This window comes from Somniosus microcephalus, chromosome 25 (assembly GCF_052327205.1).
Source record: "Somniosus microcephalus isolate GS21.2 chromosome 25, FLI_Smic_1.0, whole genome shotgun sequence".
NCBI lineage: Eukaryota > Metazoa > Chordata > Chondrichthyes > Squaliformes > Somniosidae > Somniosus > Somniosus microcephalus.
In genome coordinates this window covers 18,680,367-18,699,344 of record NC_141011.1, presented here as the reverse complement: position 1 = coordinate 18,699,344, position 18,978 = coordinate 18,680,367, and the positions used below count along the sequence as shown (strand labels likewise).

Below are 18,978 nucleotides of genomic sequence, written 5' to 3'. Positions count from 1 at the left end.
CTGAATTTTGCCGGTTAACAGAGATTTCCGGTTATTTAGGTGCTGGTAAATCGAGAGTTCCCTGTACAATTCTAGCTAGAGCAACTAACTCAAGAGACCAACTTGAACCTGTGACCTTTCTGGTGCGTATGGCTCGACTCCAAACTGGACTTTCCAACCGAGCCATCAGGCAGCAACCTTCTCAGTCTTCCTAGTTTAAATCTAAGGATTCCAGTAGTATTTTGCAATTATAAAAAAACACTGCAGAACAAAATTAGAATTTGTTTCTGGATAAATGCCATCTTTAGATGTGGTGCGCAGTTCCTAACCATCTTACATAATTTCTAGGATAAAATTATTTATTTTTGAATGACAAACATCCACCAACAGCACATCCTCTATCTTTTCTCTTTCTGCTCCACTTGGAAGTTTCTGCCGCTCTATATTCATATCAAAGTATATTTTTATAATCATTTATTCTGTCTTGTGCAATACCTCATTTTCTTCTCCCTGATCGGTTAAGTGTTTGTATTTTACTACTTTCTAATTGGTTACTTTTCTACTTTCGAATTGGTTATCTCACCGCCCACATTCCACAAAAACAACCAATTGTACAGGAGGTCTACTAATATACACAGATCATATTTTTGAAATGCCTAAACCTGCCTACATTGTAAACACACTCATTTTTTTCTTATCTTTTCCTGCCAATTTTCTCCCATTCTCTTCATTTGCAAATCGTTGTTGATGCATCTGATGTTTTCCATTTATCGATCTGGTTTGCATGGTGTAACCCTTATTTTGTACTGCTATGACAATCTTTAGATGAAAGGTTTAAAACACAATGCCATTAAATACATCGCTGACAGGCAGCGGGCGGCAATTGTCATCTTTGGACAGAAGTTCAAATAAATTAAATCTCAACTTTAATTCTGCCATTTTGCCTCATTTTTCATTGTAGATCACTACAGCTAAAAAGAAATATGAATTATTTTGTGGGGACCAGTTGCCAGGAAACATTACCACATTGAGTAACACAGTCGACATTATATTCAGCACTGATTCATCAGGAGAAAACACTGGCTGGAAAATACAATATACCACAACAGGTGAGAGATAACACTCAGAATTTAGGGCTTTCCTAGTTACGTAGCAGCCTTACACTTTTACCATATTAATGTTAATAAATTATTTTTTCAAGAGAAGATCAGACTTATTTGAAGGGTAGCAAAAGCAGAGTTAACCCTCACAGTGCCAGCTGACTGGGAAAGCCAGGCATTTACACTGTGCAAGCAATACCAAAGTAGAGGAAGATTAGCTGAGTAATAAGATCACAAACATGTTCTTTTTGAACTTATTTACAATGTTAATGTTTGAGCCTTATTGATCTCAATATTACTTGATTTTTATCTTAATCATTTTCTGAGACTGGGCAGTATAAATTCTGCACAATGATGGTACAGTTTTAGGCGTTCTAACTCGCCTGCATTTTTGGACAATTACTCACACTTTTCTAATGTACATAAAATCATCTCATTACTTGGTTTACTGATTTTTAAAAAAAATATTCGTTCATGGGATATGGATGTCGCTGCCATGGCCAGCATTTAATGCCCATCTCTAACTGCCCTTGAGAAGGTGTTGGTGAGCCGCCTTCTTGAACCGCTGCAGTCCGTGTGGTGAAGGTACTCCCACAGTGCTGTTAGGGAGGCAGTTCCAGGATTTTGACCCAGATGAAGGAACGGCGATGTATTTCACAACAGACAGAATAAATGAAGGGCATCCTGAAAACCCACAGCTTCTGGGGACCCAATGCAGCTCCTGAAATTCTCATCCCGTTGCACCTCATAAAATAACTATCTGTCCCAGAGAGCTCACATCACTTCTCTCCGGGACCGCATCGCCATTTTTGCATTGCTGGCAACCACTTTACAGCATTACAAAAGTGGCATTATGACTAAGTGTGGATCATTATAGGGAATGCCTGAAAGAATTCGCAAGGGCCTAAGGTTATTTTTTTAAATCTCATACAGCAACTCCTTGTCCATATCCTATAGTACCTGAGAGAGGTCAGGTAACACCTGAGAAATTCCAATTCGTTTTCAAAGACCAGTTCAACCTTACCTGTGACATTGGTTATGAGATAATGCAGGTAGGTTACTTACTATTATCTTTCAATGGTTATTTATCACAGGATGTCCAAACAGAAAGACATTGTAGGACCAAACATGCAACTAGCACAGTTCTGTTTGGTTTAATTCAGTCCTGCCATGGCTCAGTGGTAGCCCTCTTGTCTCTGAGTCAGAAGGTCGTGGGTCCCACTCTAGAGACTTGAGCACAAAAATCTAGGCTGACACTTCAGTGCAGAACTGAGGGAGTGCTGCACTGTCGGAGGTGCCGTCTTTCGGATGAGCTTGCGTTGAGCTTCATTGGGACAGTGTAGGAGGCCGAGGACAGAGGTCAGAGTGCAAGTGGGATGGAGAATTAAAGTGGCAAGCAACGGAAGCTCAGGGTCACGCTTGCAGACTGAATGGAGGTGTTCAGCAAAGTGATCACCTAATCTGCGTTTGGTCTCCTCAATGTAGAGGAGACGGCATCGTGAGCAACAACTACAGTATTTTAAGTTGGAAGAAGTACAAGTAAATCACTGTTTCACCCAGAAGGAGTATTTGGGGCCTGGGATGGTGGGAAAGGAGGAGGTGAAAGGGCAGGTGTTGCATCTCCTGTGCTTGCATGGAAAGTTGCTGGGGCGAAGGGGAACGGGTGTTGGAAGAGTGGACCAAGATCACAGAGGGAACAGTCCCTTCAGAATGCTGAAAGGGGAAGGCAAGATGTGTTTGGTGGTGACATCGTGCTGGAAGTGGCTGAGGATGATTTGTTGAATGTGGAGGCTACTGGGGTAGAGGGCGAGGATGAGGTGGACCCGATCGTAGTTCTGGGAAGGAGCGGAAAGGATGAGGGCAGAAGTGCAGGAAATGGGGCAGACACAGTTGAGGCCCCCGTCAACCACAGTGGAGGGGAATCCTCGGTTTTGGAAAAAGGAAGACATATCAGAAGCACTAGTGTGGAAATTGGCATCGTCATAACAGATGTGACGGAGACAGAGAAACTGGGAGAATGGAATAGCGTCCTTACAGGATGCGGGGTGTAAGGACGTGTAATCAAGGTAGCTGTGGGAGTTGATGGGTTTATAGTAGATATTGATGGACAGCCTATCCCCAGAAATGGAGATAGAGAAGTCAAAGAAGGGAAGAGTCGGTGATGGACCATGTGAAGGCAAGGGAGGGGTGGGAATTGGAAGCAAAGTTGATGACATTTTCCAGTTTGGGCGAGAGCAGGGAGCAGTGCCGACACAGTCATCGATGTACAGGAAAAAAGAGGTGAAGGTGGGGACCCGAGTAGGACTGGAACAAAGAATGTTCCACACATCCGACGAAAAAGCAGGCATAGCTAGGACCCATGCAGGTTCCCATAGCGACACCTTTTATTTGGAGTAAGTGAGTGGAGTAGAAGAAGTTGTTCAATACAAGTTCAGCCAGACGGAGGAGGGTGATGGATGGGAACTGGTTGGGCCTCCATTCAAGGAAGAAGCAGAGGGCCCGCAGGCCATCCTGGAGGGGGGATGGAGGTGTAAAGGGACTAGACGTCCATGGTGAAAAGGAGATATTAGGGCCAGGAAACTGGAAATAGTTAAAATAGTGTTGGAAGGGTTGTGGATATAGTTCAGATGAGAGAGGACAAGGGGAGAAAAAGGAGTCAAGAAATAAGTTCTGTGGGACAGGAACAGGCTGTATCAATGGTTCTACCAGGACAGTCCTGTATGTAGATCTTGGGAAGGAGGTCGAAGCGGGCTGTGCGGGGTTGGGGGAAGACTATGAGGCTGCGGCCATCAGGGCTTGGAAGATTTCCAGAGGTAGATAAAGTAGTTGGCCTCAGCATCCAGGGCCTGGGGGGCAGTGGTAGTGTCCAGTGACTACTGCCGACAACTTGTGTGTGATTGCACGTGCACTGTTAGGCGAGGATAGAATTGGGTTCGCTATGTGAAAACGGCCACTTTGGGAACGTATGAAAAAGGCAACTACTGCCGCTGGAACTGTACCCCATAATGAGTCAGTGCCTTCCATGAAATAAACGGAAGAAATACATCTGGCTTCCTGTTGGCATGTGCGGCTGTACGTAGTTTTTTTTATTGGCTAGTAGATGCCATAGCCAACAGGGATGGCCAGAATGCATTTGATGTAGGATAGCATCCTTGCTGAGATTAAAGTACCAAACTTCTTTAACTGCAGTGGATTACCAGAAATCAAAGTGCTCTATATTGAATATATACCATCAATATTGATCATTACTGGAATGTGCTTGAAAATGTGAAAAGTGGTACTCATGAGATATAGCATGGTTAGATACAAAGTAAAACTCCCTCTATTTCTCTCTAATGTGCCTCAGTGCTAAACTCAGAGGAGTTCCCCATCTGCATCAGTGTAACATTTACATTTCTCACTCTGGCTGTCCTGTGGCCGGTCTTAAAATTGTTAATTTGCTTTTTAAACCTCATTCATGTGGTCATTCTTTATGTCTGACCCTGAATGGTAAGCACTGCAGAGCTGTTCAACTTTGTGGAGGTGGGGCGGGAATCAAAGCCAAGTTAGGGTTAGACAAGCCTCAGCCTGGCCACATCAGATGTTCACAGGTCAACTTACAGCAGGGAACACTGGGTAGCATTCTGGAGAGCCAAGATCTCCCTCCTGATGAGCCTAATTTCACTCCCCTAGCTCCCCCTACCACTCGTTTGTGATCCACTAATTCAACAGACCACAGATCAAACCTAGGACTTTCCTCAACACACAATGAAGCTGTTCGCTTATTGAGAATTAACAACAGTCCTGTAACTCTTTATATTTTTCTCCTCCAGGATGATAAAGGGTTACCATCGTTCATTGCTATTTGTCAGAAAGATGGAACATGGAACCAAGGCATGCCTGAATGCAAGCGTAAGGAAAAAAAATGTATCCACTTGTTTACCCTAATCTTCTCTACTGTTTACACTAAAGTCAGAAACATCTTCTCAATCAGGAACATATGTCTCTAAGCTTTGGTTTCTCACTCCCTATTACTATGCAGAAATTTCAACTGCAAAGTGCATGTCTGCACATTGGTTGAAGGCAGAAAGTGCCTCGACTATGATGACCCAGTAACTGTACAGCCTGCTGGCACTTACTGTTTAGGCTTACACATGAAGGCCACATCGGTGAGGTGCAGAAAGGTGACTAGCTCTCATGAAACTATAACCCAGAAGTCAGTGTCTTACAGAAAGAAAAGGAAAAATGAGAAGAAAAAAAACTACACAGGACCATCTATTTCACTCCAGGGATCTGTGCTTCTTCACCCTCAGAAACCATGGAAGAGTTTACAGAATGATACAGCACAGAAGGCCAGCCGGCCCATTGTGCCTGTGCCAGCTCTTTGGTAGAGCTATCCAATTAATGCCACTCCCCTGCTCTTTCCCCATAGCCCTATTATTTTTTTCCCTTCTTTATCCAATTCTCTTTTGAATGTTACTATTGAATATGCTTCCACCACCCTTTCAGGCAGCGCATCCCAGATCACAACTCGCTGCGTAAAACAGTTTCCTCATGTCACCTCTGGTTCTTTTTACCAATCACCTAAATCTGTGCCCTCAACCCTGCCGCCACTGGAATCAGTTTCTCCTTATTTACTCTTATCAAATCTCCAGCAAGAACCCCAGCTTCTCCAGATAACTGAAGTCCCTCATCCCTGGTACCATTCTAGTAAATCTTTCCACGGCCTTAACATCCTTCCTAAAGTGTGGTGCCAAGAAATGAACACAATACTCTAGCTAAGGCCCAACCAGTGTTTTATAAAGGTTTAGCACAACTTGTACTCTATTCCTAATAAAGCCAAGGATTCCATATGCTTTTTAACAGCCTTCTCAACTTGTCCTGCCAACTTCAAAGATTTGTGTACATACACCCCCAGATCTGTTCCTGCATCTTTTAAAATTGTACCGTTTAGTTCATATTGCCTCTCTTCATTCTTCCTTCCAAAATGTATGTCACACTTCTCTGCATTAAATTTCATGTGGCACATGTCTGCGCATTTTACCAAAGTCCTCCTGAAGTCTGTTACTATCTTCCTCATTGTTTACTACATTTGAGTTTCATATCATCTGCAAACTTTGAAATTATGCCTTGTATACCCAAGTCCAGGTCATTAATATATAAAACAGCAGTGGTCCCAATACTGACCCCTGGGGAACACCACTGTTTTATTCTTCCAGTCTGAATAACCATTCACCACTACTCTTTGCTTTCTGCCCCTCAGCCAATGCTGTATCCATGCTGCCACTGTCCCTTTAATCCCATGGGCTTTAATTTTGCTAACAAGTTTATTATGTGGTACTTAAACACCTTTTGAAAGTTCATGTACACATCAACTGCACTACCTTCACCAGCCCTCTCCATTACTTCATCAAAGAACTCGATCAAGTTAGTCAAACACAATTTGCCTGTAACAAATCCATGTTGACTTTCAATTATTAGCCCATACTTTTCTAAACGCCAATTAATTTTTCCCCAGATTATTGTTTCTAAGTTTCCCCACCACTGACGTTAGGCTGACTGGCCTGTAGTTGCCGGTTTTATACATAAGGCGTAGGAGCAGGAGTAGGTCATTTGGCCCTTCAAGCCTGCTCCACCATTCAATAAGATCATGGCTGATTTTAGCCTCATCTCCACTTCCCTGCCCGCTCCCCATAACCTTGACTCCCTTACCTTTCAAAAATCTGTCTATCTCCTTCTTAAATATATTCAATGACCCAGCCTCCACAGCTCCCTGAGGAAGAGAATTCCAAAGATTCACGACCCTCTGAGAAGAAATTCCTTCTCATTTCCGATTTAAAAGGGCGCCCACTTATTCTGAAATTATGGGCCCCCGTTCTAGATTCCCCCACGAGGGGAAATATTCTCTCTGCATCTACCCTGTCAAGCCCCTTCAGAATCTTCTAGGTTTCAATAAGATCCCCTCATTCTTCTAAACTCCAATGAGTATAGGCCCAACCTATCTTCATAACCCCTTCATCTCCGGAATCAACCTTGTGAACCTTCGCTGAACTGCCTCCAATGCAAGTATATCCTTCCTTAAATAAAGAGACCAAAACTGTACACAGTACTCCAGGTGTGGTCTCATCAACACCCTGTACAGTTGTAACAGGACTTCCCTACTTTTATACTCCATTCCCTTTGCAATAAAGGCCAACATTCTATTTGCCTTCCTAATTACTTGCTGTACCTGCATGCTAACTTTTTGTGATTCATGTACAAGGACCACCAGCATTTTGTAATCTCTCCCCATTTAAATAATAATGTTTTATTTTTCCTACCAAAGTGGATAACCTCGCATTTTCCCACATTAAACTCCCTCTGCCAGTTTCTTGCCCACTCACTTAGCCTATCTCTATCCCTTTGGAGATTCTTTGCGTCCTCCGCACAATTATCTTTGTATCGTCAGCAAATTTGGCTACATTACACTCAGTGGCTTCATCCAAGTCATTAATATAGATCGTAGTTGAGGCCCCAGCACTGATCCCTGCGGCACCCCACTAGTTAGTTTGCCAACCTGAAAATGACCCATTTATCCCGACTCTCTGTTTTCTGTTAGTTAGCCAATCCTCTATCCTTGCTATTACCCCCAACCCCGTGAGCTCTTATCTTGTGCAGTAACATTTTATGTGGCACCTTATCGAATGCCTTCTGGAAATCCAAATACCCGACATTTACTGGCTCCCCTTTATCCACTTTGCTCGTTACATTCTCAAAGAATTCCAGCAAATTTGTCAAATATGATTTCCCTTTCATAAAACTATGCTGCTTGTGTTCGACTATATTATGATTTTCTAAATGTCCTGCTAGCACTTCCTTAATGAAGGACTCCAGCATTTTCCCAATGACAGATGTTAGGCTAACTGGTCAATAGTTGCCTGCTTTCTGTCTCCCTCCTTTCTTAAATAGGGGCGTTACATTTGCAGTTCCCTCTCCCAATTCTCCAGTCCTCTGGCACTACTCCCATATGCAAGATTGTGGCCAGAGCCTCCACAATCTCCAGCCTAATTCCCCTCAGCAACTTAGGATGCATGCCACTAGACCTGGTGACTTTTCTACTTTTGAGGACTGCCTCTTTATCTATTTTTATATCCTATTGATTATTGCTACTGCCTCGTTTATTGCTACATTGGCAGCATCCTCTGATCTAGTGAAGGCAGATGCAAAGTACTCATTTAGTACCTCACCCATACCCTCTGCCTCTACAAGATCTGTTTGGTTCCTAATCATCCTCACCCTTCGACGGTTATAAAAAAAAATTGGTTTCCGTTTTATGTTAGCCGCTATTCTCATACTCTCCCTTAGCCCTCCTTTTTTTTTTAAGATCTCTGTACTTTCTATATTCAGCTTGGTTCTCTATTGTATTAACCTGACAATTGTCATAAGCCTCCTTTTTCTCTCATTTAGACCTCTGTAACTTTAGTCATCCAGGGAGCTCTAAATGCCCTTCTTTCCTCCCTCATGGGAATGTCTACTCTAACTTAATCATCTCCTCTATGAAGGTCTCCCATTGTTCAATTACTGTTTTGCTTACCAATTTTTGATTCTAATCCACCTGGGCCAGATCCCTTTTCAACTCACTGTGAAGCTAAGTATTTTTACACTTGATTATACCTTGTCCTTTTCAATAACTATTCTAAACCCAATTATGATCACTGTTCTACAAATGCTCTCCCACTGAAACATACTCCACTTCATTCCCCAGAGCAAGATCCAGCAGTTTCCTTCCTCGCCGAGCTGGAAACACACTGATCAAGAAAGTTCTCGTACACATTTCAGGAATTCCTCCCCCTTTGCCCTTTACATGGTTACTATCCCAGTCTATATTAAGGTAATCAAAGTCTCCCATTATCACTACTGTAATTTGTGCCCTCACCTCCTTCCCACTATTTCATGGCCTATAGTATCTTAATTCTAACCATAGGCTGGTCTTTGACCCAACTACATCATCCCTCTCCAACGCTAGAATACTTTTTGATCAGTACTACCATCCCTTCTTTCCCCCCCGAAAAAGCTCCCCATCTTTTGAAAATACCTTGTAGCTAGGAATATTAAGTCCCCAATTCTCCTTCTTTGAGCCAGATCTCATTACCACTATATCATAGTCCCATGAGGCAACTTGTGCCTACAGCTCACCAACTTTATTTACCACTCTGTGCATTTGCATATATGCACTCCAAATACATCAAGACTGCTTTGCATTTGCCCCATCTGATCCCTCATATTTCTAACTATTCTATACTGTATAGTACTATTTGCCTCTCCCAGTCCTCTGTGCACTCTTTCTCCTCTTTGGAGTTTATAAGAATGAGAGGTGATCTCATTGACACATACAACATTCTTACAGGGCTTGTTTCCTCTGGCTGGGGAGTCTAGAACCAGGGGTCAGCCAGTTAGGACTGAGATGAGGAGAAATTTCTTCACTCACGAGGGCGGCGAATCTTTGGAATTCTCTACCCCAGAGGGCTGTGGAGGCTCAGTCATTGAGTATATTCAAAACAGAAATCAATAGATTTTTTGGCTATTAAGGGAATCTAGAGATAGTGCAGGAAAGTGGAGTTCAGGCAGGTCAGCCATGATCTTATTGAATGGCTTGCTCCTGCTCCCATTTCTTATCTATTCTGTAATGTTTCATCCCGCCGCTGATGTTCCTGCTAAATTAGTTTAGACCCAGTCCACCTTGAACCGGTCCCAATTTCCTCACCCCTCCTACCTTTTGATGTAGCCCAATATGATTTGGTATGGGGAAAAAATGAAGTGTAAAGAATATTACAAAACAAATTACCTGTTTAATTTAAGGTCAGACTGTATCCTTTCATCGAAGATGAAATGGGCTTTTTTCCCCAAATCAGCAAATGTTCTTTGATGTGATTTAAAAAAAAAATGAAATACACTGTCATCTACTTGCGCATAAAAGTTTGCTTAATTGCACATCTAAGGAAGGCTTGATTCAGCATGTATAGTTAAATAGCAGCTTAGAGACAAGAGAACCCTCTGCAAATTATTTTCTTTGGATTATAACAAAGTCTCAAAAGGAGGTCTTGTTTGAAGCTGGACAAAGATTAGGACAGAAGAGAACAAAGACGGGCTGAATAATCTATGGCAGAAACAAAGATGGATTTCAAAACTAGGCATTTTAGCCGTATTCTTACAGATTTTATTTGTATGTTTATCTATTAAAGCATTTGTCAAGTATGTGGGCTTGTAATCCTGGTCTGCATGTAATAGGCACCACTTTGAAGCGAACTTGGTAGCATACCATGGGTCAGTGTGATATCCAGTGATATTGCAAAATAGAATTTGGTATGCTCGGGGAGGGGGGGGGGAAAAAAAAAAAGAGGTCATCGAAAAAGTAGAATTTCTATATCATATGTAATAAAGCTTGGTTGAAGACTGATAGACTGCTGAATAATAAGACTGCTGAATAATAGGACACACACACCTGTAGTCATTACATATAGGTTTCATCAATTGAGTTTATCATCTTTATTCAATATTACATTGTTGGCATTGAGATTTCTTTTTGATCAAATTATTTTCAGTCATCGACTGTGTGGAACCTGATGAAATTGCCAATGGAAATTTTACATATACTTCAACGCCACCAGAAACCACCTACTTGTCTACGATTCAGTACACCTGCAGTGAACCATATTACAAAATGAAAGCTGGAAAAAATGGTAAGAGCAACAGATTACTAGTCAAACACTCAAATATGAAGAGGGAAAGACAAATGTTTGTTCTTTTTCAGGGTAAGTGATCCTTGCTGTTGGCTAGTACAGTTGAAAAGAAAAATGAGTTCTAAACTTCAAGTTGTTAGAATATTTGTTCATACTACAAATGCAAGAGAGAGATCGTTTGAGCACCCCAGATTGCTCAGTAGAATATTGCACTGCCCAAAATACAGGCTCTGGTCTGTACGGAGTTAGCTGATCTCAGCTGTAAAGTGCTACAATTGGCTTCAGCATTCCTGAGGATTGAAGTGAGGGCAAAGGTGGAGGGGGAAAAAAGTTCGATAAAGTTTTTGCTTCCGATCATTATCCACTGATTTCTACTGTATTACATGTGAAAGATGACAGGGTAACAATCAACCAGAGTTCTCACCCATGATTACTGTATAGTGACTCTTTCAAAAAAGTGTGGACATGGGCTGGCAGGATGGTCTTAGCGGTGATATACCTATGGTTAAAAAGCTTGCCGACACTCACCATCAATAAATAATGCATAAAGGCAGGACCCTTGAGCAAGGTATGTGGGCAGCTGACTAGTGTGGAACTGTATCCCAGCATTGCTGCATGAAAACCTTCAGGAGGGAAAAAAATGGGACAGGAGATTTTGAGAGAGATCTTTTGACTCGAAACTAAATTGTCTTCTATGATGCAATGTTATAACTATTTTACAATTGTAGACAGTAGACAATAAGAGGCATTTGTGTGCTAAGGATTGGATTTTGCAGGGTATGGACATTTATATTTATTTTATTGGTTTCACTAAACTAGCAATTAAATGATGCAAATACTTGTTCCTTTACTGGAGGGTAGCTCACCTATCTGAACAATTATAAAATACTTTAGTGGAAAAAATAGATTTCAACATACTTTTAACACGTCAATTCTGGATCCATTCATATGCTGCCATTAAGAAACTGCATCAGGTAATGTCAAAGATAGAAAGTTGCAGTGAGATGTTGATTGTCCATGTCTTGGGAAGAAGGAACAGGATCAGAGCTGATCAAACACAAGCTTCACGCAGCAGGTGGGCAAGGAAGGGAATGATGGAATCATGGAGTGGGGGCAGAACCACAATTGAGTAAACAAATGGGAAGTGAAGACATGGTAAGGGAGAAAGAATGGCTATATTAAAAAAGTATGAGCACAACTATAGTTTTCCCCACCCATTAACTCCCCATATCTACCAGGTTTCAGTTTTCTCCACCATACAAACCCACTCTGAATAATAAATAGGAAGTGCATTTCTGAGGTGTGGAGCTGATCGTGCCATGTTCACTCTAGGTATATATACATGTGCAGGAAATGGGTACTGGAAGGATGAGAATGGTGAACAGCTTCCCATCTGCGAACCAGGTAAGAAAGCAATGCTAAGAATGTTTAACGGCGACTTATTATATTTCCTGAATTAAAATAGAAAGGGCACAGCAAATTACACATTAACAATGTATTTTTCCAACTCGTTGGAAAGTTCCTTTCATCACATTGTTAAAGGTTACAGACTCACTAGTTGTATAGAGGGCAACCCAGATTGACTGATTACCTCCTTCTCCGTTTGGTAATGCCAACTTTGTATGTAACTACAAATTTGTGAGGAAGTTTTGGAAGTTCAGATACTGACATTGAACTTTCCAATACTTGTTTTACTTAACTTTCTAGGCAATGGTATTTTTGATTGTAATGGTTTGACACTTAATATTCAATAGCCAGTCAATTGAAGGCTAGTTGGGAAAGGTGTGTTAATTTACCAGTTGCAAGAATAAGCATAAGCTTAGTGGTTTTTTAGGTCAGAAATAGAGCACCCAAAATTATATTGGTTTAGTCAACTAGACCTTTGAGAATTTTAGCTATTACTATTAAAAGTACACAAAGGTACTTTTGGTTAATGGATGGAAGAGTTCCACAAATACACAAGCTGTACTTGAGAAAATGGAAAATGTTTTCCTGATATTCAAAAAGGGAGTATGGCATAATTCTGGGATTATCCAGAAAGAAATTCCAAAATAATTTGTAGACAAACCCTGTTTGATCTACACACGACTACACTATGCGATGACTCCTAATAGAAACATAGAAGATAGGAGCAGGAGTAGGCCATTCGGCCCCTTGAGCCTGCTCCGCCATTCAATGAGATCATGGCTGATCATCCAAATTCAGTACCCAGTCCTTGCTTTCTCCCCATATCCCTTGATCCCTTTAGCCTTAAGAAATATATCCAACTCCTTCTTGAATATATTTAATGAATTGGCCTCAACTGTCTTCTGTGGTAGAGAATTCCACAGGTTCACCACTCTCGGTGAAGAAATTCCTCCTCATTTCTGTCCTAAATGGCTTACCCCTTATCCTTAGACTGTGGCCCCTGGTTCTGGACTCCCCGACCATCGGGAACATCCTTCCTGCATCTAGTCTGTCCAGTCCTGTCAGAATTTTATAAGTTTCAATGAGATCCCCTCTCATTCTTCTAAACTCCAGCGAGTACAAGCCCAATCGACCCAATCTCTCCTCATACATCATTCCTGCCATCCCAGGTGAATCTTCGCTGAACTCCTTCCATGATAAGAACATCCTTCCTCAGATAAGGCGACCAGAACTGCACACAATACTCAAATGTGGTCCCACCAAGGCCCTGTACAACTGCAGCAAGACATCCTTGTTCCTGTACTCAAACCCTCTCGTTACAAAGGCCAACATACCATTTGCCTTCTTAACCGCCTGCTGCACCTGCATGCTTACCTTCAACGACTGGTGCACAAGGACACCCAGGTCTCGTTGCACTTCCCCTTCTCACAATCAGATAATAATCTGCCTTCCTGTTTTTGCCACCAAAGTGGATAACCTCACATTTATCCACGTTATATTGCATCTGCCATGCTTCTGCCCAATCACCCAACCTGTCCAAATCATCCTGGAGTTTCTCTGCATCCTCCTCACAGCACACGCCCACCCAGCTTTGTGTCGTCTGCAAACTTGAGATATTACATCTAGTTCCCTTGTTTAGATCATTAATATATATTGTGAATAGCTGGGGTCCAAGGACTGATCCCTGCGGTACCCCACTAGTCACTGCCTGCCACTTGGAAAAACACCCGTTTATTCCAACTCTGCTTTCTGTCTGCCAACCAGTTTTCTATCCAAGTCAATACCTTGCACCCAATCCCATGTGCCTTAACTTTACACGCTAATCTCTTATGCGGGACCTTATCGAAAACCTTAAAGTCCAAATATACCACATCCACTGGTTCTCCCTTATCTATTTTACCAGTTACATCCTCAAAAAATTTCAGTAATTAGTCAAGCACGATTTACCTTTTGTAAATCCATGTTGACTTTGTCTGATCCTGTCACTGTTTTCCAAGTGCTCTGCTATTACATCTTTTATAATGGACTCTAGCATTTTCCCCCACTACCGATGTCAGGCTTACCGGTCTGTAATTCTCCGTTTTCTCTCTACCACCTTTTCTGAATAGTGGGGTAACATTAGCTACCCTCCAATCCATGGGTACTGTTCCAGATTCCATCGAATGTTGGAAGATGATCAGCAATGCATCTACTATTTCTAGGGCCACTTCCTTAAGTACCCTAGGATGTAGATTATCAGGCCCTGGGGATTTATCGGCCTTCAGTCTCATCAATTTCCTTAACACCATTTCCTTACAAATATGGATTTCTTTCAGTTCCTCCCCTTCATCAGACTATGTTCCCCAACATCTCTGGGAGGTTATTTGTGTCCTCCTTTGTGAAGACAGAACCAAAATATGTATTTATAATTGGTCTGCCATTTCTTTGTTCCCCATTATAAATTCCCCTGATTCTGACTGCAAGGGACCTACGCTTGACTTTACCAATCTTTTTCTCTTCACATATCTATAAAAGCTTTGAGTCAGTTTTTATGTTCCCTGCAAGCTTACTCTCATTCTATTTTCCCCTTAATTAATCCCTTTGTTGAATCCTAAACTGCTCCCAATCCTCAGGTTTACTGCTTTTTCTGTCCTTGGATCTTATGCTATCCCTAATTTCCTTTGTTAACCACAGTTGTCACCTTTTTTGTTTTATTTTTATGCCAAACAAGCTTAAGTGGCCAAGTAAACCATCCAGCTGATTTGGCAACTAGGATGGGTAATAAATGTGACTTTGCCAACAACCCAATAATAAAAAAATGAAGACTAGAAAATTTAAGGAAGTCAGCATGGAATTAGAAGCAACATATTCTTCACAAATCTACTGGAATTCGAGTAGGTACCTCAATTAGTTAACAAAGGCAATCTAGTCCCTATAGTCTACTTCACCTTGAACAGGCTTTTGTCAAATTTTCATATAGGCTTATAATAAAGAACACCTAGTCTCAAATAATGGTTAAAAAAATACTAATCCACTGGATCAAACACTGGCTTAACAGTAGAAAAGTGATGAAAAATAGAAAGGGTTCTGACTGGGGAAAGGTTAGTGACTGATTTAGTTCTGTCGGGTTTTGGGTCACCTGCTGCTACAAATGATTAGGTAATTCTTGTAACATAAAAATGTACTTGACACCAAGATGGCCACATGATAAATCATTTAACATTTGCAATATAGCATGCACTTTGACACTACCATCAAAAGGACAGTGTGCCGCAGAGAATGACCAGGATTATAGGCTCTTAAATTATGAAACCACAGAACTAAACTCATTTTAATTTGCTAAAGGAGACACATTGCATGCAAGTTTAAAAAAGTGTTAGAGGTGGAAGGATATTTTGGTTTACCTGGAACAGAGGATAAGCCTGAAGAACCTTACCTCAAAATAGCCACAGGCAAGAGTGGCCTAGAAGTTGTGTCTTCTAAGTGGAGGGTCCATTCATGAAGAAAATGTTAATTGTTCAAAGTCTATGACATTATCCATTCTAAGCAGCTGTTTTTTTGACCAGCACTTTAGATTTGCTGAACTGCTAAAAATACCAATTTTGCTTTGGGTTATCTATATTCAGATGAAACCCTTTTGCCCAATTATCACAAGACTATTTTACCGTTGGGAGACGATCCTACACAGATGTACAGGGGGAATTTACTGGGTTATTCAAAGCACCACCAGAGACTGCCAATGCTCACTTAGAGTTTTGTAGGTCCTTGGCCATAGACTGGATGGGAGCACTTCTTTGTTGCAGACTTTCAATCTCTCTGGGGCCAGGGCAGGGAGAGACCACAATTGGACAATCACAAAGCTGCATAGACAGCAGTTGAAGTCGTGTAGCCCACTATCCTCTTCGCCCTAGAGGAAACATTACAGCAGATAGCAAATTATCAATCTGAAAGAGGTAAACAAACAGATCCATGAAAAACATTTATTTTGTGTTTCTTTGCAGTATGTGGAAAGCCAGTGAAAGGATCACTTTTACGCATCTTTGGTGGATTTACAGCAGAAAGAGGAGAATTTCCCTGGCAAGCCCTAATATATACGGCAGATAGTTTTGGTGGTGGAGCACTTCTTTATGATAACTGGATTCTAACTGCTGCACACGTAGTAGTTCGCTATGCCAATAGTGCAGGAATCACAGTAGTACTGGGAACACTGAGTCGAAATGCTCATCCAGCAGTAGAAGCTATTTCAGAAAATGTAATCATTCATGAAGGATATAAAGGAGAGAAATTTAACTTTGATAATGATATTGCTTTAATAAAATTAAATCGTAAAATTAGTCTAGGACAGAATATTTTGCCAATTTGCCTGCCAGGCAAAGAACAAAGATATATTGTTAAAGAAGGGGATAGGGGGTATGTAACTGGCTGGGGACTAACAGAAAGAAAAGTTACTTCACGTAAACTTAAATATGTTGATGTGGCTGTTGGGAATCACACTGTGTGTAAAGAAGTTTACAGCAAACAAATTCGTGAAGGCATCCCTCTTACTGTAACCGCTAACATGTTGTGTGGTGGGGAAAAACAAGGTGGGAAAGACTCCTGTGCAGGAGATAGCGGGGGAGCTTATGTTTTTTATGATCCAATTTTACAACAGTGGTACGTTGCAGGCATTGTCTCCTGGGGGCTCGAGAATTGTGGCCAGGCAGGCTTTTATGGGGTGTATACAAATGTGTTCAATTACACTTCTTGGATTGAAGAAACCATATCAGCGCACTCTTAAAACAGCATCTATTCCTTTTCACTTGTGCTTCAAGGCCATCATGAAAAGAAAAAAATATTTTTATACACTCTCCTCCTCTGTGGCATTTGAGCCTATTAAAATATTACCTAAAAAATTCCTCCTTCTGATTTTTTTTTTTTTTTTTTTAAATAACTACTTAAAATGGACCTTACAGCTCCGTGCAGTGATGATGGGAAACATGGCTTTTTTGAATATACTTTACCAATCACAATTATAGAATTGTGAAGTAACAGCCACAAAAGCTTCATATGTATGACTACATACACAGGAGTCTGCAACCAAATGCTGCCACTAAGGGCCTGTACAGGGCTGGATAGAGGGTCTACTTCCTTCAATATTCTCCATCAGTATAGAATATCTTGTAAAGAATTTACTTACATATAGCACCTTTCATGTCCTTGGTATGTCCCAGACTTCACAGCCAATGAATTACTTTCAATGCATAGCCACTATATAGGTGAACACTGCAGCTAATTTGTGCACAGCAAGGTCCCACAAATAGGAGATAAATGACCAGCTAAATCCATCAGTCGCCTTGGTCGAGGGATACATTTGGGCCAGGACACTGCTCTTTTGAATAGTACCAGTTACTCACAGCCAGCTAAACAGACAGCTTATCCAAAGTACTGTGGGTTTCTTTGGTTTGGGAGCCTCAATATTCAGTTATTCGTGAGAATGAACAGATTCCGATAAACAAAGGATCAATACATAGCTTCCCAAAAATACTACAGGAAACACTTTTTTTTAAAATCCGGCACGGACAGGACCGACGTGGTGCCGGTTCATCAAGAATTCCGGATAACCGAACGCTATAGTAAAAGATAGGGAGCAGAGAGCTCCGTATAAAGCAACAAACCCTGTTGCTTCAGAACAATGGCCACAAGTTGCAAGTGTCTCTGTAGCTTAGCAACAGCCACACCCTTGCACAGCAACAAATGGAGGAAGGCAAGTAATAAAAGTTACTTGAACCTACTCCTGAATTTTGCCGGTTAACCGAGATTTCCGGTTATTTAGGTGCCGGTAAATCAAAAGATTCCTGTATAAAATGGAAGGTTACATTAGCAAGTGTTTACATTTTATGACTTGACAGTATTTTGGCACCTACCATTTTTGAATAGTCACTCGTCCTTTAAAATTAAGCTGTCTTGCCAGTCAAACTACCTGAAACATGCACAGCTGCACTACAGCAAATCATTAATTATTTGAGCAATGCTTTTTGAGTTGGGTTTGTGTTTAGCATTCCAGCTTTCTGAAAATAAATTGTTAATATTTATAAAGAAGGGTCAGCAACTCGGCTAGTTAATGAGAATTACACTTGCCAGTTGATCTTGTTTTTCTGCAAAGAAGTGGGGAGCAGGGAAGCACACAAGAAAAGGATTCTGTTCACTCATTGAAACTTAAAATTCCAAACCCATTAGATGTGATGGAATGTTACACAATTTTCCCCCATCACTTCTGCAAATCCTGAGTTCAAATCTGATCTATTTTCAAACTACTTTAGCTGGTAGCAGCTATGACCAAAAACAAGGTTAGTTCAGGTGACCTTTAAACACAAACTTTTCCACGTCTGAATTATCTCAGACCCAGGAAAGCATAGGCTGAATTGAGACTTTTCAATTAAAATTAATGTAGAAATGATGTGATTTTGCCTTGAATTTTTTTTGCCAACTTTCTCTCCCCCTCCCCCCCAGCTGCTTACTTTGCTGGCTTTCACTACTTCACCCAAATGGCCATTCTTCACAAGACTAGACAAGAGTATAGGCAGGCTCTGCCAGTGTTGGGGCATGTTGCCAAGACTACCTTGCACAAACCACACTTGCACTTTTCAGCAGGAATTACAGGATGTCAATCAAGAACAGAAACAGTGACTGATTTGCCCTCCTCACCCAGAGTATCTGTTAGAGCATTCCTGCTATTAATGACATACTTCTTTTTTTAAAGTGTCACAATAGCTGGGGTAGCAGTAACGACCCATTTCGGCCAGCTTTTCTAATCAAGTCAAAATGCTCAGGAAGGA

At 41.3% G+C, this 18,978-nt stretch overlaps 1 protein-coding gene across 1 annotated transcript in view; it reads left to right on the top strand.

The window, feature by feature from the left end:
- masp2 (MBL associated serine protease 2) overlaps positions 1 to 17,248 on the top strand; it is a 69,750-nt gene extending 52,502 nt beyond the window's left edge. The window contains exons 6-11 of the mRNA XM_085966848.1: positions 941 to 1,088; positions 2,013 to 2,131; positions 4,892 to 4,970; positions 10,640 to 10,777; positions 12,110 to 12,181; positions 16,165 to 17,248. Coding sequence (XP_085822974.1) covers positions 941 to 1,088; positions 2,013 to 2,131; positions 4,892 to 4,970; positions 10,640 to 10,777; positions 12,110 to 12,181; positions 16,165 to 16,940 — 1,332 coding nt within the window. The 3' untranslated portion in view covers positions 16,941 to 17,248. The remainder of the gene's footprint in view (positions 1 to 940; positions 1,089 to 2,012; positions 2,132 to 4,891; positions 4,971 to 10,639; positions 10,778 to 12,109; positions 12,182 to 16,164) is intronic.
- The last annotated feature ends 1,730 nt before the right edge of the window (positions 17,249 to 18,978 follow it).